General features: G+C 52.3%; 2 protein-coding genes across 4 annotated transcripts; one reads left to right on the top strand and one right to left on the bottom strand.

The window, feature by feature from the left end:
- On the top strand, positions 1-3009 carry LOC118142783 (D-dopachrome decarboxylase). Of its 2 annotated transcripts, XM_035267640.3 has the most exons (4): positions 1-135; positions 497-672; positions 1335-1429; positions 2758-3009. In XM_035267640.3, exons 1-3 carry the CDS (start codon positions 28-30, stop codon positions 1387-1389), a joined length of 339 nt encoding a protein of 112 aa, XP_035123531.1. In that variant the 5' UTR covers positions 1-27; the 3' UTR covers positions 1390-1429; positions 2758-3009. The 2 variants fall into 2 exon arrangements, with proteins under 2 accessions (XP_035123531.1, XP_035123521.1); XM_035267630.2 differs by lacking the exon at positions 1335-1429.
- A 7537-nt stretch (positions 3010-10546) lies between these two features.
- Positions 10547-19373, bottom strand: LOC128928073 (glutathione S-transferase theta-1). 2 transcript variants are annotated; one of them, XM_054239555.2, is made up of 5 exons: positions 19218-19373; positions 16203-16290; positions 14063-14213; positions 11547-11723; positions 10547-11340 (listed from the first exon to the last, which is right to left on the bottom strand). In XM_054239555.2, exons 1-5 carry the CDS (start codon positions 19327-19329, stop codon positions 11146-11148), a joined length of 723 nt encoding a protein of 240 aa, XP_054095530.1. In that variant the 5' UTR covers positions 19330-19373; the 3' UTR covers positions 10547-11145. The 2 variants fall into 2 exon arrangements, with proteins under 2 accessions (XP_054095530.1, XP_054095532.1); XM_054239557.2 differs by lacking the exon at positions 19218-19373 and having other exon boundaries at positions 15975-16292.
- Between the last annotated feature and the right edge of the window lie 53 nt (positions 19374-19426).

Below are 19426 nucleotides of genomic sequence, written 5' to 3'. Positions count from 1 at the left end.
GGAGTTGTTTTCGTTCCTTTGCCCGCCATGCCGTTCCTAGAGCTGGACACGAATTTGCCCGCCAACAGAGTGCCCGCGGGGCTGGAGAAACGGCTCTGTGCCGCCGCTGCCTCCATCTTGGGCAAACCTGCGGACGTGAGTGTGGGGCGGGCAGCACCGGGTGAGGGGAGGTTGGTGGGCCAGGGGTCCGGGCCTGTCCCTGCTCCGCCTCCGTGACCGCGACCGCGTCCCATCTCTCTAGGGACCACATCCCCCCTCATTCCGCACGCCAAGCTCTGACTTACCGTCCTCCACGATCCCGCTGCTCCCCCTCCGCAAGGCTTTCCCTTGTCGCCCTCCCCAGTCATGACCCGGACATGACCTCCAGGAACCGCCTGTGCCGGGATTCCTGACCCCGCAAACACTGCGCGTTTCAGCTTTTGCGCGCTCGGGTCCGGTCCCCAGAGGTAGCCCGGCCCGTCCCAGCTTCGGGCAAAACTTTCCGTGTCTCCCTCAGCGCGTGAACGTGACGATGCGGCCGGGCTTGGCCATGTCGCTGAACGGGTCCACCGAGCCCTGCGCGCAGCTGTCAGTCTCCTCTATTGGCGTCGTGGGCACCGCCGAGGACAACCGCAGCCACAGCGCCCATTTCTTTGAGTTTCTCACCAAGGAGCTAGCTCTGGACCAGGACCGGTGCGTAGGGGCAGTAGGGGATCCGTTTGGGACTACGGCAGACTGGAGTCAGTGATCCTGCCTCAGGGGGAAAATCCCATTTCTTGCCCTGCCCCGTAGGGACACATCGGGGCGTGGGGCCCCTCACCTGAGGTTTGTGAGGAAATGAACCTAGGCTCCTTATCGTAGGACCATCTTCAAAGTGCAGTGCAGGCAGGATTGAATGAATTCCTGGCTCTGCTCCTCAGTGTTTAAGTCTGTGAATGGGGAAGGCTCCCTTTTAATTATTCCCTAGAAGCATTGCAGGGGTCATATGGGATTGTCTGTGCTGTATCTGCCTTGGCATGTGTCAGGGTAGGTACACCTGGCTAAAGAGTGATTTTCTAGAACTTTTTCCAGAAAAATGAGCCAGGTCAGGAGGAATTGGGTACGTTCTGAGGTTATGTCTTTTGGACCTGTGTCCCAACCAGGTTCCAGGTGAGGTTCACGGGGACTCAAGAGTAGTGAAAGAGCATTGGCCTGGATGTCTAGACGTCTGCTTTGGGTCCTGCATAGCTGGGGGACCCCAGAGAAACTTGGAAATGAACCATCTCGTTAGCAACCTCCTCCTCTGTGAAAACAGGGAAATGGCGTCCCTCCCCCTCAAGAAGCCTCTACAACCCAAACCTGTCGTTCTGTGACAGAGTTAAAGTTTCCTCTTGGGTAAAAGATATTCTTGAGCCACGTCCATATCTCTGAGGAAGTAAGGGCGTGAGAAGCTTGAAAGGACACTGGCCAGGTACGGTGGTTCATGCCTGTAATCCCCACACTTTGGGAGACCAAGGTGGGAGGTTCACTTGACCCAGGAGTTGGAGACCAGTCTGGGTAACATAGTGAGACGCCATTCCCCCAGAAAATGTTTAAAATTAGCCATACATGGTGATGTGCACCTGTAGTCCCACTTACTTGGGAGGCTGAGGTGGGAGGATGGCTTCAGCCCAAGAGGTTGAGGCTGCAGTGAGCTGTGATTGCAACATTGCACCCCAACCTGGGTGGCAGTGAGACCCTGTCTCAAAAAGGAGCTTTTGTTAGTCCATGAAGGTCGATGACATATGACTGAGCCTGATGTGTCCTCTCTCAAGCTATAGAAAAATAATAGAGTGAGCCCTCTGTATCACTGGGTCTGCAGCTGTAGATTAAACCAACCATGGATTGAAATATCAGAGAAAAAAAATGGGTAGTTGCATCTATACTGAGGATATGTACAGACTTTTTCCTTGTCATTATTCCCTAAACAATACAACTACTACATACATTAGATTAGGTATTGTAAGTAACCCAGAGATGATTTAAAGTATGTGAGAGGATGTGTGTAGGTTATATGCAAATATTACACCATGTTATGTAAGAGACTTGACCACAAGAGACTTGTAGATTTTGGTATCCTCTGGGGATCCTAGAACAAATCTCCCACGGATACTGAGGGAAAACTTATTTAAGAACAAGTATTAAGAAATGCTTACCATGTGCCTGGTGCTCTACAGGTAGTTAACACTCATGATCCCGTTCCATCCTTACAGTCCCCGTCCACACTCTCTTTGCTCAGACAAGACATGCTATCCCCATGAGGTAGATACCTCCATTATGCCAGTTTTATAATGGGAAGATGGAGGCTATCCATACTCCCCCTGCCCCCAGCCAGGCTATCCCAAGCTCTGGTGCTCCTCACTGGAATCTTGCTGTCACCTCTGAGAAGATCATGTTCACTTATGGCACGGACATTAGTGGCTGGGTTTGGTGGGGGGTCACTCTGTGCCCAGGCTTTGAGAAAACAAGTGGCTGAGGTATGTGCCTATAGGGAGCCTGCAGTTAGGAGGAGGCAGGCTGCCCCTGAGCCCACACCCAGACTGATGGAGATGATGGAGTATACACTGTTGAGTGTCTGTCCTAGGTGCGCCATGCTGGTGTGCAGTCCCCGTCCCACACCTGGGTGTCCCACTGCCCTGCTGGAGGTTGGGGGAAGGTCATTACTGGGATGAACAGGCTTGCAAAATGCCTGGTGGGCTGAGGCAGGCTGTCCTGGGTACCCAAAGGGGCTGATGATATCTTTTTCTCTGTCTCCTGAAGGATACTTATCCGATTTTTCCCCCTGGAGCCCTGGCAGATTGGCAAGAAAGGGACGGTCATGACTTTTTTATGATTGGCATGGAGGGATCCCGGGCGTCTCTGAGCTGGCTGCCCCTTCCAGGGAGACCTCTTGGCAGAGTGAGGGCCTGGTGATACCAGCTTCGGATAATCCTGCATGCAACATTCCTGAGATCACATAATCCTCTTCTTCATCTTTATATGAAATAAATGAAGAGAGCTTCCTTGTTCAAACATGACTTCTTACCTCCTATTATCCCTCCTGGGCATCCTGGGCCACCATGGGCCGCAGGGCTGGTGGATAAAGAGACGATATGGAACCTGGAGAGGGATGTTTTCCATCTTCAGGGCTGCTGTCTGCTATGTTTAGACTGCTCAGATCTGGATATGGAAGCCTCAGCCTGGAGGCTCTGCTCTCTACACCCATGTGCAGGCCTGTGGGAAGGTATGGGCAGCTGGTCCAGCTGGGGCCTTCCTGCAGACTGCTGACCTGAGCTTCTGTCCTCAGCCCCCAGATGGGACCAGAGCTCTGTTCTCCTGAAGCCTACTCCCTCTGTGACTGGCTGCGTGGCCTGCTAATCTCCTCTCCCCTTTGCCCCACCTCTGTGGAGTGTGGGCAGGAGTTGCCTGTGTCCCTTTGGGGTTGGTCACCGGTTTTCCGAAAGCAAGGTCCCCCGTCTGCCCCTCATCCTCCTGCACAGGGTGGCAAGTTCTGACTCCCACCCTTTGGCAAGCCCTCCCAGCCGGCCTCATCCCTTCCTGGCAGTAGCAATGGCTTTCACAACCTTTCAGCCCCAGGGCCCCCAGGCCAGGAGGAAGGCTGGGGGGACACGGCAGGCCTGTAAGGCTTCCTGTGTCTTTTCTCCTGTTGCACCTGTGCCTCACTTACACGCACACACTCATAGACACACAACCACGTACTTTCACACACACATCCTCCCACATCCACACAGTCACACGGTAGTCACATTCACACACATATACACCCAGATACAAAAGCATACCATTTACTCACATTCACAGTCACGCACAGTTCCTTGACATTCACACACACACCACTCAGGCAGTTCAATCACATGGCCAAAAGCCAGTCTTCACCTTGCTATGGTTCCCTTCCCAGTGTCACCTCGGCCTTTGGCCCTCAGTTTCCCCTTCCCATGCCTGGACTGCTGGAGAGCCCTGAACACACCCCCATCTCATGCCTCCAGCACTTGCCCAAGCCCTTCCCTCTGCCAAGAGCACTAAGTGGAATTCAAGGTCCCTTTGAGGGACCCTTCCCTGGCCCTCCTCCTGCCAGGTGACCTGGGGATCCTGCTGGCCCCACTTGATGATGCACAGCATGATTATTTCAGCGGAGGCCACTCTCCCAGGCTTACTGCCACCTACACAGCACCAGGACTGACTGTTGAGCTTTGTTCTTTATTTCGTATACTATACTGGAATGTCTGTGGAAAACAAAACCATCCAATTAGGAACGATCCAAAAGCAGCCAGCGTGGATCAAGAGGGCACAGGCTGTGGCTGCCATCCCCATGAAGAGGAGCAGGGGTGGTAATGGAAAAGGCCCAGGAAAGCAGGCCACTGAGACAGCCGGAATGGGACCTAAGAAGCCACCACCAGGTACCCTCAGGGCAGGACAGTGGCAATGGTTGCTGCTTGGAGTACTTCAGGCTAGGAGTGGCACATGGTGGGCACAGGGCGGTAGCCCAGAGCGTGTATGAAACATCCTGTTTATTGGTTGGCAGTGACATCTACTGTCACATCTGAGAACTGCATCCACAGCCACATGGCCTCCTGTGAAGACCTCAGGGCAAACTGCGCAATCCTGCCCTTGGAAGGTGATGCCAGGGTGCGAAGCGACACCTTCCTTGGAGGTTTGAATTCCTCAGAGCCCCTCCAGCATTTTGGTTTTCCTAATTCCAATGTCCTCCCTTGATCCCCCAGCCCTAGGGGTAGTAGCTTCTTGCCGTGTTTACCTCCGAGTTAACCTGGATTTTCTGTCTTTATATTAAGTTCTCTGTTAAAATAATTAGGCAGGGTGTTACTTAAAGCCCAAACCCCCATAGAATGTTTGACTCTGATGAGGGTCTACAAAATGGCAGGACACTCACAAAATAATACAGCTTGGATGAACAATGAGGGCCCAGCCTGGGAAGAGCTAGGCACTGCTTTTAAGAGAAGTCTATGTCTTTGGCTACGCTGGAAGCATCCCTATCTTATTTCAAGGCTTCTGGCTGTGGCAGACTTAAGTCTAAGGCTAGGGGGTCCAGATAAGACCCCATCCTTAGTAACCTTTGTCAATAGGGAGACTTCTCACAGCACCTGTTCCTTGGGTGTGACCCTCTATTTTGATGGTCATGCCTCAAGGCGAAGGTTAAAGAAAGAGCTGGCAGCTTACCCGCAGCATAGCTTTATTGCCAGCACAAACCTGTGGAGTGGGACCAGCGACCAGCTTAGTGTCAGAGCACGAGTCCCGCTTACAGACTGGGTTAAAGGCGGTTTTTTTTAATGGCCCGAGGCCCCATGTTTTACTCTGACCAGGGTCTGAAATGTTGGGAGGCTTACAGAATGGTGCAGCATATCTTGGGATTTAAGCCCACGTCCCTCAGGAAAGACCTGTTCGTTTTCTCCTTACAGAACCTGCTGTGACATTAAGTGAACAGCTCCCTGGGATACATCCCTATAGGGAAGTTTTTTTTTGTAAAGCTGCTTTATCATCTATGAAATAACCATTGCTCTGCCCACTCCTGGGGTTGTTGGAGACCCATTGAGATACTAAAATGGTAGCACTAAGAAGCCCGGTACAAGTGCTGCTAAAAATGTAGTACTCTCCTTCCTTCTGAGAGTTGGGTAGTGGTGAGGAGGCCTGGAAGCCAATTGAGCTTGTGCAAGCCCCTCCCCTCCTCCAGCCTCAGTTTCCTCATTTGTACAATGCAGGAGGGTACTTCTATAGCCCCTCTCAACCCTGGGAACCTCTGCCTGCCCATTCTTCATCTTGGGACTGGTGCAGGGCACACAGTCCATGATTCAAGCCATCAATAGTGAGCAGACAGACATGACTGACTGGCCCCACAAGGCCCAGCAGCAGCCCAGGGACCTGCTACCTCTCAGCCAAGGTGAAGGCCCCATCCTTCAAGGCTCAGTACCTTCCTCAGGGGGTTCACCTGGGCAAAGGCATCACTGTGCCACTGGCCTGCAGGGCAGATCAGTGAGGAGGTGAATGGGGAGTACCCTAAGTTCTCAGGTCTGTGCCCTCCCCCACCCCAAAATCCCAGCACCAGAGTTCTGAGGCTGGTATCTGGGAGGCATCAAGGAAGAGGAGGCCTCTCTGCTAGTCACTGGATCACAGACCTGACTCATCACAGGTCCATCTTTCCTGTGTCCAGCTCCTTGAAGCAAGGGTCAAGGACAATTCCCTGGAGCTACAATTCACCCTCCACCCCCAGCCAGTCCCATCCATAGGTCAGACCCCTCCAACCTCCTCCTGGGCTCTAGGCTGGCCTGTCTTACTGAGCTTCCTATCCCAGCTGGGCACTTAGGCCCTGCTGACCAAGCTGGGTGACCTGTCGACGCCCCAGAATCCCAGCTAAACATGTCCCAGCCCTCAGCCCAACCTCATTCTCGCTGGGAATCCCTGCCCCGTTCAGCCACGCAGCCTCCAGTGGCTCAGCTCCTCTTCCTTTCCTATGCCAGACTCTCAGGGCTCCCTCCCCACCAGGGGTTCCCAGGCCTGACACTTCCCGCACCCCAGTTCTGTGCTGGAGGCTGCATTAGGTGCCTGGTTAGTGTGTTTGGATCAGAGGGCCTCAGTCGAGCCAGACTGCAGTCTGATCACAGGCCTACCCATGGGCCTCTTTGCCCTTCTACGGAATGGACATGCACACCCTGCCCATTCTCCCTCCACAAACTGCCTCTGTATCCAGCCCCTGTTTTGCAGCAGGTGGCTCCAGCTTGTTGTACCAAGGGCAGCAGTTGGGAAGGTTCAGCTGAGCAGGGGCCTCCTTCTGGCCTGCCCAGGGGGCTCTGGCTCTGCTCTCTGCCCTACTGCTCAGTTATAGCCCTGGCTTCTCCACTGAATTCGGCTCCAGCTGCATCTCTCTAGGCCAGCCAGACCAGCAAACACTGCAGCTCCGGGTGGGGGTGCTGGCCTCCCCCACTGCCCTGCCACAGGGCCCTCCAGCCTCTAGGAGTAGCCCCTTCAGCTGGGTGAGAACCCCCATGGGATAGAGCAAGTCAGATACAGGGGAAAAAAAAGAATGGCAAGAAATACACAAAAGTGGCAGAGACCCTGGGCCTGGCATGGTGATGCATGTCTGTAATCCCAGCACTTTAGAAGGCTGAGGCATACGGATCACTTAAGCTCAGGAGTTCAAGTCCAGCCTGGTCAACTTGGTGAAATCCTGTTTCTGCACATATCAAAAAAAAAAAAAAAAAGTAGCCGGGCATGGGGCGTGCCTGGTAGAGTCCCAACTACTCTACATGGGAGGAGGGAGTAGGAGGATTGCTTAAGCCTGAGAGATTGAGCCAGGATCATGCCACTGCCCTCTAGCTTGGGCTACACAGTGAGACCCTGTGAAAAAAAAAAGTGGAAGAAACCAGGCAGGGGTAGACAGGGACTATTCAGGAAACGAGGCAGTTTCATTGCTTTTTCCAAGCACATAGGGTACAGTTATTCTGGCGCCACTCCATTTCCCTACTCTCCTCTGCACCTCTCTGTCCCCTCTTAACCTGTATTTTGAAGAATGTTTTGCATTCACTACACAAAGATCATGCCTCTATTAAAATAGACAACCAGAGGGGCATGGTGGCTCATGCCTGTAATCCCAACACTTTGGGAGGCCAAGGCAAGAAGATTTGAGCCCAGGAGTTCGAGACCAACCTTGGCAACATAGCAAGACCTCCTCTCAAGAATAATAATAATAAATTGGCCAGGCATGTCGGTGGGCACCTGTAGTCCCAGCTACTTGAGAAGCTGAGGCGGGAGGATCACTTGAGCCTGGAAGTTTGAGGCTGCAGTGAGCCATGATTGTTCCACTGCACTCTGGCCTGAATGACAGAGTTAGATCCTGTCTCCAAAAGGGAAAAATAATAAAGTAAAATAGATACCACACTGGAGAGTCTGATTCTTCCTGTTGGTCTGCATTCCTGATCTGACTGACTTCAAAGCAGCGGGGACAGGCAGAGATCGGTGTCAATATCCCCTGGGCCGCCTGCCCTGCCAACCTGTGATCAGCTCCAGGGTGCAAAGCTCGAAGGGGATGCTGTTCTTTTTGGCAAAGATGGAGACTGCACAGCAGGTCTGGGACAGCAGGTAGGGGAGGGTTGGGCAGGAACTGCTGGGTCACTGAGCCTGCAGAGCCGCTGGGCACCAGGAGCCTGAGCCCGGCCACGCCCTCCTCGCTCAGGAGTTGGCTCAGGAGAACTTTGGGCCAATCAGTGGCACGTCCGCTCTCACCTCCCCTTCCTGGGAATCTAGGCTGCAGGTATCCCATTAAAAGAGAAGAGAAAAAAGGAGGTGCAGCAGCCTCCTTGCCCACTGCCAGTGCCCAGTGCCCAGGATGGAGGCCAGAGAGGAAGGGTGACTGGCTGCCCTTGAGGCTGCCAGCCCCACACCTCATGGAGGAATGAGCTGTCCCTCCCCAGCCACTGGAGTCATATTTATTACACTCCAGCTAATCCTTCCCCCAGATGGCTGAGGCCTATCCAGAGGTTTACTAACAGTGCCTGACATTGCACAGAACTTCCTATCTGCTATTCAATGGCAACTCTAGAGCTTCTGAGGCCTGTGGCTATGACACTCCCATTTCCCAAGGGAGCCTCCCAAGGTAGGAAAACCCTATCCCTAAATCCAAGATAGAGAGAAAGAACGTTGGCAAGAGGATGGTTACTGGAAACTTGGCAATAGCCTTCCTGCTCTGGTCCCCCATGGTTCCCATGTGCCCCCTTTGTTGAGATAGAGTCTCACTCTGTTGCTCAGGCTGGAGTCGGTGACATGGTCATAGCTCATTGCAGCCTCGACCTCCAGGGCTCAAGTGATCAAATGATCCTCCCACCTCAGCCTCCCAAGTAGCCAGGACCACAGGCATCACATCTGGTTAATTTTAATTTTAATTTTTAATTTTTTTTCATTGTAGAGACAGGGTGTCGCTATGTTTCCCAGGCTGGTCTCCAACTCCTGGGCTCAAGTGATCTTCCTGCCTCAGACTCCTAAAGTTTTGAGATTACAGGCATGAGCCACCACACCCAACCCCATGGTGCCCACTGAAGGAAGACCTATTCCCCCGCAGAAGAGTGTCTTCCTGGCCTAGTGCAGCAGCTCTTTCCAGACTGAGAGGGGCCACATTCTCCTACCCCTTCAGTTGCCTACCCCTTTTCACAAGTCACCTTTGGCCGGGATTACTGCAATATCAAATCTCCCTGCGTCCTCCCTGGCTGCCTTCCAGTCCAAGCCGCAGCAGCAGCCAGAATGTTATTCGAAAACACCATCAGAGCACTCCATTCCTGCTAACAGTTTACAGCCAGGCACCCGGGCATGGCATTTAGGCTCCTGAATGACTGGGTTTTGACCAGGAGAGCTGCTGTCTAGATTTTCTCCTCCCGACCAGTTCCTCAGGAGCAACACAAGACTCCTGACTGACAGTAAGGGTCATGCCCTGGGAGGCCAGTGCAGCCAACTGCTGGGTCGCCATGCCTACAGCCACCAAATGTGGGATGCTGCTGGGCCTCGTGCTATCAGATACTTACTTTCTCTGGGAATTAGAAGGCTACAGACATGTTTTGTTTTGTTTTGGGTTTCTTTGTGTGTTTTTAGAGACAGAGTCTTGTTCTGTTGCTGCAGCTGGAGTGCTGTGGGTCAATGAGAGCTCACTGCAGCCTTGAACTCTGGGCTCAAGCAATCCTCCCACCTGAGCCTCCCAAGTAGTTAGAACTGCAGTCATGCACCACCACACCCGGCTAATTAAAAAAAAAGAATTCTTTTGGGCTGTGTGCAGTGGCTTGCCACTGTAATCCTAGCACTTTGGGAGATAGAGGTAGGAGCATCCATTGAGCACAGGAGTGCAGGACTAGCCTGGGCAACATGACAAGACCCGTCTGTACAAAAAAATTAACTGGGCATGCTGTGGTGCATATGTTATCCCAGCTTCTTAGGAGGCTGAGGTGGGAATATCGCTTGAGCCTGGGATGTCAAGGATGCAGTGAGCCACGGTTGTGCCACTGCACTGCAGCCTGGGCAACAGAGTGAGACCCTGTCTCTGGAAAAAAAAATTTGGGGGATCCAGGCAGTGGCTTGCAGCACTTTTGGAGGTGAAGGCAGGCAGATCACTTGAGGTCGAGTTTGAAACCAGCCTGGCCAACATGGTGAAACCCCGTCTCTACTAAAAATACAAAAATCAGCCAGATGTGATGGCACATGCTTGCAATCCCAGCTGCTTGGGAGGCTGAGGCAGGAGAATCACTTGAACCTGGGAGACAGAGGTTGCAGTAAGCCATGGTCATGCCACTGCACTCCAGCCTGGGCAACAGAGCAAGACTGTCTCAAAAAAAAATTTTTTTTTTGAACTCCTGGACTCAAGCAATCCCACCACCTGGACCTCCCGAAGTACTGGGATAATAAGCACGTGCCACCGCACTTAGCCACGTTTGTCAATTTCTCTACTGGCAAACATCAGGGAGAAGCTGACCCACAGGGCCTGGGAAGGGGGATTGTCTTTTGGATAGAGATCAAGACCAGGGTTGGGACAGAGGAAAGTCAAATAAATCACACATTTGAGTTAGAAGCAGAGGCTCAGGCTGAGCTCAGGTTTATTATCCAAACTTGAAATGCAGTGATTGAAGGACACAAGGTCTCAGTGTGCATCATTCTCATGGTGGCTTTCAGGCAGCTGTGGAAGACAGGGTAGGGACGGTGGCCTGGGGAGCTGAGGCGCTCTGGGACTTGGGCAAGTCTTAAGCAAGCCATTCCTGCTCTCTGGGCCTCGGTCCCATGGGCCATTAGAAATGAAAGTGATGGCCGGGTGTGGTGGCCCATGCCTGTAATCTCACCACTTTTGGAGGCCGAGGCGGATGAATCACGAGATCAGGAGTTCGAGACTAGCCTGACCAACATGGTAAAACCCTGTCTCTACTAAAACTACAACAATTGGCTGGACACAGTGGTGGGCAGCTGTAATCCCAGCTGCTGGGGATGCTGAAGCAGGAGAATCACTTGAACCCGAGAGGTGGAGGCTGCAGTGAGCCGAGATGGCACCATTGCACTCCAACATAGGCAACAGAGCAAGACTCTGTCTCAAAAAAAAAAAAAGAAAGAAAGAAAGAAAATGAAAGTACTTTGTGAACTGCTGAGGGCAGTGCAGGGGTGAGGTTTCCCAGCTCACTGGATCATGGCCAGTACCCTGGGCATCAACTTCTGCTTTGTGGTGGGGTCTGCAGGTGGAAAGTCCTTGGCCTTCAGAATGATCTCATGGGCCTCCTGGAAGAGGTCTTCCCCCACTGCTGCCTCCACGTGATTCCGCCATGCGGCCAGCTTGAGTCGGCCTTCGAAGACTTGGCAGCCAGCACCCACAGGCTGTGGGGAAAAGGGGACAGAATGGGGATGGACGGTTATAAGGGCAAAGATGGGCAGCATCTGATTTGGGGACCACAGAAGCTCCAAAAGGAGTTTGCACACACACATAAGCACAGTCCTGTAGCCAGCAGGGGCAGGCATAAGCAGGACTTCAGCAGCTAGCCAGGACCCCCTGCCTAGTGGGCCCACCTGCCCCCAGCACTCACATGCATCAGCTCCGTGATGGCCACCAGGTCAGCTAAGGAGATGTGAGGCCCGGCGAGGAAGGCCTTGTTCTGGAGGAACTTGTCCTCGAGCAACTGCACGTTCACATCCAGCTCTGCCAGGGTGGCTGCCAGTGTCTGGGGAGATACCGGCTCACCCAGGAAAACAGGGAACATCACCTGGGGATTGGGCAGACGAAGTGGGGCGTTAGTGGAGTAGAGAGGTAGTTTTGGTTTGCATTTCCCTAAGGATTAGTGATGCTGAGCATCTTTTCTTGTACTTGTGGCCCAAAATGATAATATTCTGAATATATTGTGTTAAGTAAAATATATCGACTTCTTTTTACTTTTTTTGTTTTGTTTTGTTTTGTTTTTGAGACAGTGTTTCACTCTGTCACCCAGGCTGGAGTTAAGTGGCACTGCTGCAGCCCACTGCAACCTCTGCCCCCCTGGGGTCAAGAGATTCTCCTGCCTTAGCCTCCCAGTAGCTCGGGTTACAGGCCCACGCCATCACACCTGGCAGATTTTTGTGTTTTTATTAGAGATGGGGTTTCACCATGTTGGCCAGCCTGGTCTCAAACTCCTGACCTCGTGATCTGCCCGCCTAGGCCTCCCTATGTGTTGGGATTACAGGTGTGAGTCACCATGCCCGGCCCTCCTTCTACTTTTTAAATGTGCTTACTAGAAAATTTAAAATTATGTATGTGGCTCACTTTATACTTCTATTGGACAGCACTTGACTAAATGAACTAAATTCCAGAGAGGCACAAACCCTTCCTAGATAAGCTACTTTCATTCCAATTTCATTTCCTGGGGCCCAAGCAGGCAGTGAGAAAGACTGCCACAGGCACAGGCTTTTCCTACTGAGCAGCAGTTTGGGAACTGGGGGCAGGGCTGAACAGCAGAGAGATCTTATAGGCACTGTAGTAGTCGGTGATTAGATTTCAAAGCCCTGCTGGAGTGAGGCTAGTGACCTGATCTCACATTCAAGATATTTGAAACCAAAGATAAACTGAAACCAACGAAACCTGCAACCCAGCCCACCTCTTGATTAGCTGGAAGAGAACAGCCTCACATCCTGGCTGCCTGACAAAGGGAAGTGCGAGCCCTTTTTTGCGGATATTTATTATGCAATTTAATCTCTGCTTTTCTTTTATCATAACGTCTGGCAGACAAGAATAAGTCATGAGGGCGGCACAGTGGCTCATGCCTGTAATGCCAACACTTTGGGAGGTCGAGGCTGGCAGATCACCTGAGGTCAGGAGTTCAAGACCAGCCTGGCCAACATGGTGCAACCCCAACTCTACAAAAAATACAAAAATAATCCAGACATGATGGTGGAGGCCTGTAATTCTAGCTACTTGGGAGGCTGAGGTGGGAGAATCTCTTGACCCCAGGAGGTGGAGGTTGCAGTGAGCCAAGCTCGAGCCATTGTACTCCAGCCTGGGCAACAGAGAGTCCATCTCAAAAAATTAAAAAATAGTAATACATCATGAAATATGCAAAGAAGCAGGCAAATGTGACCCATTATCAAGAGGAGGAAAAAAACAATAGAAATAGACCCATAGGCTGGGCACAGTGGCTCATGCTGGTAATCTCAACACTTTGGGAGGACGAATCACTTGAGGTCAGGGGTTTGAAACCAGCGTGGTGAAATCTGGTCTCTATTACAAATACAAAGAGTAGCTAGGTGTGCTGGTGGGTGCCTGTAATACCAGCTACTTGGGAGACTGAAGCAGGAGAATCACTTCAGAATGGGGATGGAAGAGGTTGAAGTGAGCTCCACCCAATAGGTGGAGATTGAAGTGAGCTAGATCGCACCATTGCACTCAGCCTGGGTGACAGAGTGAGACCCGCCAGACCCACATTTAGAACATTTAGGTGCTGAAATTAGTTGACAAAGATTTTTAGTTAACCGTGATAAATATATTAAAGAATTTAGAAAAAAAGATAAAATGGATGAACAGATGGTGAATTTCAGCAGAGAAGTAGAAATTCTAAGAAACAACCAAATGGGGCTGGGCTTGGTGGCTCACGCCTGTAATCCCAGCACTTTGGATGGCTGAGGTGGGCAGCACGAGGTTAAGAGATGGAGACCATCCTGGCCCAACATGGTGAAACTCCGTCTCTACTGAAAATACAAAAATTAGCAGGGCGTGGTAGCGCATGCCTGTAGTCCCAGCTACTCCAGAGGCTGAGGCAGGAGAATCACTTGAACCTGGGAGGTGGAGGTTGCGGTGAGCCGAGATCACACCGCTGCACTCCAGCCTGGCGACAGAGCAAGACTTTGTCTCAAAAACAAACAAACAAAAAAAACAAATGGAATTTCTAGAGGTGGAAAATACATCCTCAAAGAATGTATGGTATGAGCTTGACAGCAATCTGGCACAACAGAGGAAAGAATCTGTGAAGGCAAAGACAGGTTGGTAGGAGAATAATTCAGAACTGAAAAGGAGAAAATGGTGCCTGAGCACTTGTGGGGAATGCCCTGACTGCCGCCCCCACACTCCCAGCCTCACCTTATGCCACAAAGCCCGGAGGCAGCTTCTCCGCAGAGTCGTGTGCTGCCATGCCAGGTACTCATCCACACGCGCTCGGGCCTGCAGGTCCTGAGGGTACCAGTGGTCAGGGACCTTATATTTGTGTGTCAGGTAGAGCAGGATGGCCACACTGTGGGTGAGGGGAGACATGGGTAAGGAAGGGCACTGTGTCAGGTATTTTATACATAGTCATTTTTTTTTTTAGACAGTCTTCCCCTGTCACCCAGGCTGGAGTGCAGTGGTACAGTCTCAGCTCACTGCAGCTTCGGTTTCTGTAGGAGTGCACCATCACACCTGGCTGTTCTTTTTCTTTTTGTAGAGATGGAATCTCACTGTGTTGCCCAGGCTGGTCTTAAACTCCTCCTGGCCTCAAGCTTCAAGCAATCCTCCAGCCTTGGCCTCCCAAAGTGCTGGAATTACAGGCTTGAACTACTGTGCCCAGCCCACTTCTTTAAACTTTCTGACAATTTGCCAAAGTGTTAGCCTCATTTTCCAGAGAAGAAACCAGGCTTAGAAAGGCAAAGACATACCCTAGGGCACACAGCCTTTAATGGCAGAGCTGAGAATCTTTCTGAGGCTAACACCCAAGCTTTTCCTACCACCAGGCAAAATCCTACAACAGTGTCCCGCCAAATGTTTAGGACAGTTTCTGATCAGAGGACCAGAGAAAGCTTCCTGGAGGAGGTGGCATCAAAGTTGAGCTTTGAAGAAGCCCAGTTCTTTCCATTCTGCATCTGCTTCATCCTCTGGCATTCCGTCCAGTCTCTGATGGCCTGGCTGTTCAAAAAGGCTTCCCTGTCCCTTTGTTCTTTCTGTCATTCTGTCTGCCAAGAATCGGCTCCTACCTAAGCCGACTGAGGTAGTGTGGCTCCCTAAAGTACCAACCAGGAAACCCTCCTGCATCTGCAGGATCCTCTAAGAGCAGAGCAGACGAGGCCCCCGGCACTGTCCTCCTTCCCTGGGTTTTGAGTGCCGCCATGGTGATGAGATGAGCATGGAGCTGGAAGAACACTGAGGATGTGTCCATTTGGAGACACGGGAAAGCCTTCAGGAACTTGGGGTTTCCCCAGGATTGGGCACGCCAGCCAAAAGGGCAGAAAACCTCTGTATCTGCCACTGGTTCATGTTCTCTATTAAGCTGGGCCATACCCATGTCCCAGCTTAACAACTCCATTGTCTGCAGCTTCTGTTTCTATAGGAGTGCACCACCACGCCTGGCTGTTTTTTTTTTCTTTTTGTAGAGATGGGATCTCACTGTGTTGCACAGACTGGTCTGAAACTCCTGGCCTCAAGGCTCAAGCAATCCTCTGGCCTTGGCCTTTTGCTCTGAGCCAATTGTTGAAGCCACCTCTGAGGAGGGCTGCAGGTCCCTGTGAGCCACAGACCTCCTAAAGGTGAGAGGAGTGACAGGGACATGCAGAGATTGCACATTGCCACTGACTAGTACCCGGGGGGCACAACACTGAGTGACACAAGGACTCAGGACACCTGGGGTACCAGAAAGGAAGAATGGCTCTGGCAGAACGTCAGAGGAATTCATCCGAGGTGCGTCCATCCTGAGATTTCAGAGATGAGCTCTAAAGCACAAACTCCAGGTTCTCCTTGTTATGGGATGAGTGACTCTGGTGACAAAAGTGGCAGAACCAGAGAAAGGTTGAGATTTCTGAAGAGGAGTCAACTTCTTGGGACCTGGTATGATGTAAGTCATCCATATCTGGTGCCTCTCCCATCGGGGAGACCCATCCCGGGAAGCTGTAACCCAGAGACAGAGCCACTGGGCAGCCCAGATGCCACTGAGCCATCTCCACACAAGCTTAGCCAGAGGCCTGCCCCTGTGGTGGGTAAAGCTGCCATCCTCCCCTGCCCTGCCCTGCCTTAGGGATACACTCACCAGCAATCAGAGGACTGGTGTGGAAGTAAAATAGATGTTTGCTTTTCCAAACACCAGGGTGAACTGGAATAGCAGGCAGGCAGGGGCCTGAGGTCCATCCCAACTCTCTGCACAATATGAGGCAAAGAGACTCTGCCTCTGAAGACTGTAGTTTCCTTTTCTATGAAATAGAGGGTTAGAACAGGATGGTTCCAGCAGGCCTGGCAGCAGCCCTAGGTTCCCAGTTACCTCTCACTCAAGGTGAAGTCCCCGTCCTTCAAGGCTGGCACCTTCTTCAAGGGGTTCACCTGGGAAAAGGCATCGCTGAGGTGCTGACCTGGAAGAGTCCAGCATGGTAGGTAGTGGGAGGAGAATGCTGAGCCCTGTGCCCCTCCCTGCAATGCTGAGAACCCAGTTTCACAGTTCTTCTTCCCATCAGTCTGCACTCTTGGATGGCAGATTGGAAGGGCCCCTGTGGGAGGAAGAGGCCACTCCACCAGCTGGTACAAAATAGACAACACTCCTTGCCAAGTCCTGCAGGCACAGCCTCCTCCCACAGCCTGCCCCTCTGCAACAGAGCTCACCATGCAGGATGTGGTGCCTGGACCTTTGCACGCACCCTGCCCACCTCCCCTTTCCACTACTGCCAGCTTCATGAACTCACATTCAGAGTGCCCCAAGCTGCAGGGTAGGCCACCGGAGGGGACTCTGACTTACTGTCATGTCCCTTCCACCCAGAGAAGTGGCCTTTTTCTGGCATCTACTTACTTAGAAACAACTTCTACTGGCCCTGCTGTGTCCCTTGCTTCGCCCTGCCCTGGGCACTGTGGAGCTGTGACTTTAAGCTCTGCCAAAGCTGGGACAGATTTTTCACCCCATCCGCAGCCCCTGAAAAGTACAGGCCAGTGTCCCCCTGGGCACCTGGCCCCTGCTTGCGCTTGTCTGGATGCTCTCTGCCTGAGCTTGTCTGAGTGGTTGTCTGCTGCACATGCTGCCAGAGAAGCTTTTTTTTTTTTTTTTTTTTTTTTTTTTAAGACAGAGTCTCAATCTGTTGCTCAGGCTAGAGTGCAGTGGAGCAATCTCGGCTCACTGCAACCTCCACCTCCAGGGTTCAAGTGATTCTCCCACCTCGGCCTCCCTAGTACCTGGGATTAGAGGCATGCGCCACCACACCCTGCCAATTTTTTGTATTTTTACTAGAGATGGGGTCTCGCCATGTTGGCCAGGCTGGTCTCAAACTCCTAACCTCAAGTGATCCACCCGCCTCAGCCTCCCAAAGCGCTGGGATTATAGGCGTAAGTCACCGTGCCTGGCCCGAGAGAAGCTTCAAAGAGCATTAAGTCTCATCACTGCCCTGCTCCATAGTCTTCAGTGGCTCCCCATTGCCAACGATCAGATAGAAGCTCCTCAAAATTATACACAATCACCTTAACTCTTCAGCTTTTTAACCACACCTGCTACCACCCCTCCCCCTGCCCCAACCTTTTTTTTCCCTTACGGATGGGCTCTCACTATGTCACCCAGGCTGGTCTGGAACTACTGGCCTCAAGTGATCCTCCTACCTCGGCCTCCCAAAGTGCTGGGATTACAGGTATGAGCCACCACGCCAGGCCTGCTACCCTCTCTTTGCTCTCCCTTCAGACTGTTTCTTCACCAGGAACACCCTCCCCTCTCTCTTGGTAAAACATGCCTCCCTCTGCACCAGTGCATTTGACAACCAGCTTGAACACCCTCTTATCCCACATTCCCTTTCTGCTGCCCCACACTCTGCAGAGGAAGTCCTTGTGCAGGACAGGTGGGCAGTTTCCAGAAGCGGCTAAGTGACGAAGTTTCAGGCGGAGGGCCAGCCATGGAGTGGGAACCCTGGGCAGAAGGGTTAGCCAAATAGAATTGCCCTACTTGCCCACCCAGCCATACCTGGGTTCTGCTTCCAACCCCTCCTACTACCCTACCCCACACTAGGCCTGGGCCTGCCAGCTGAGCCCTCAAGGGCCTTGGAGGCCTGCCAGAGAAACAAAAGAGGATATAGGGCTCACCAAGCCCCAGGGTCCCCCTTCTGCCCCCAGCCTATCCCCTGGGGCAACCTCCCTCCCCAGCAGGAACAAGAGGCAGAGGACAAAGTTTCGGGAGGCAGAGGATGCTGTGAGCCGTGATTCTACCACTGCACTCCAGTGTGGGTGACAGAGCGAGACTCCATCTCAAACACAACAAACAAGCAGAAAAACAAAACTCCTTGGGCTGAGCGTAGTGGCTCATGCCTATAATCTCAGCACTTTGTGAGGCTGAGGTGGGCAGATCATTTGAGGTCAGGAGTTTGAGACCAGCCTGACCGACATGATGAAACCCCATCTCTATTAAAAATACAAAAAAATTAACCAGACATGGTGGTGCGCACCTGTAATCTCAGCTACTCAGGAGACTGAGGCAGGAGAATCACTTGAATTCGGGAGGCGGAGGTTGCAGTGAGCCGAGATCCACACCACTGCACTGCGACAGAACAAGAGCGAGACTCCGTCTCAAAAAAAAAAAAAAAAAAAAAAAAAAGAAAGCAGAGGACAAGATTAGAGGCAAAACAGGAGAAGCAGAGGAAGGGAAGGGACAAAGAGGGACCCCAGTACAGCCTGGATGAGTGCAGAGGGCAGGGCTGGAAAGTCAGGTCCTGGGGCAATGCCTCATTGGTTTGCTGTTGCAGAATCTCAGCAGCTGGGCCACAAAGAAGGCACTCGACTCTGTCCCAGTCTCTACACTTGGCACCCTTAACCTCTCTCCTCCCTCCTTTCCCTAGGCCCAGGTCACATCCGTTTTTATTTTGTTAAAAAAAAATTTTTAAGACGGGGTCTTGCTACATTGCCCTGACTGGAGTGCAGTGGCTATTGAAGGGCACCATCATAGCGCACTGCAGCCTGGAACTCCTGGGCTCAAATGATCCTCCCACCCAGCCTCCCAAGTAGCAGGGACGACAGGCGCATGTCCTGTACCCAGCCGCGCCCGTTTCTGTCCTCTGGTCTCGCTTCTTTTTATGGTCCCTACCACTTCATTCGGCCTCAAGGGAACCCCGTGGTCCATTCCGTGAGAGCAGGCAGAGCTTGGGGGATTCCTGACTCTTGGATCTCCCTGGTGGCTCATCTTTCTCCGTTCGGTCTCCAAACCAGACCAGCAATGGCTCCAGGAAGACGGTGGCGCCAGGAGAAGTTCCCTAAGCCACTGTATGCCTACCTGTCCCTTCCTGACTTTTCAGTTCCCCAAACCCGAGGCCGGGCCTACCTTTGATCAGATCCACGGTGCGCAGCTCGAAGGGGATGCCGTTCTTCTTGGCGAAGATGTAAATGGCGCGGCAGGGCTGGGACAGCAGATCCAGGTACAGTTCCAGGCCCATAGCAGAAACCGACAGACCAGACTGGAAACTTGTTGGGGAAATCTGCAAACTCCGGTGCCAAGACTTAGGTCTCCGACCTTGGACCACGCCCCTGCTG

The sequence above is a fragment of the Callithrix jacchus genome, chromosome 1 (assembly GCF_049354715.1).
Source record: "Callithrix jacchus isolate 240 chromosome 1, calJac240_pri, whole genome shotgun sequence".
Lineage (NCBI taxonomy): Eukaryota > Metazoa > Chordata > Mammalia > Primates > Cebidae > Callithrix > Callithrix jacchus.
Note: the sequence above shows the minus strand (reverse complement) of the source record. Positions and strands in the feature narration are given on the sequence as shown.

Bases quoted from the DNA above. Each gene is read 5' to 3' on its own strand.
- LOC118142783 (XM_035267630.2), top strand. From the start codon at position 28: ATGCCGTTCCTAGAGCTGGACACGAATTTGCCCGCCAACAGAGTGCCC. The intron at 136-496 runs GTGAGTGTGGGG...TGTCTCCCTCAG, and splicing joins TCTTGGGCAAACCTGCGGAC to CGCGTGAACGTGACGATGCG. The intron at 673-2,757 runs GTGCGTAGGGGC...TGTCTCCTGAAG, and splicing joins CTAGCTCTGGACCAGGACCG to GATACTTATCCGATTTTTCC.
- LOC128928073 (XM_054239555.2), bottom strand. From the start codon at position 19,329: ATGGGCCTGGAACTGTACCTGGATCTGCTGTCCCAGCCCTGCCGCGCC. The intron at 16,291-19,217 runs GTAGGCCCGGCC...GGACTCTTCCAG, and splicing joins CACCGTGGATCTGATCAAAG to GTCAGCACCTCAGCGATGCC. The intron at 14,214-16,202 runs GTAACTGGGAAC...CCTCACCCACAG, and splicing joins GACTTCACCTTGAGTGAGAG to TGTGGCCATCCTGCTCTACC.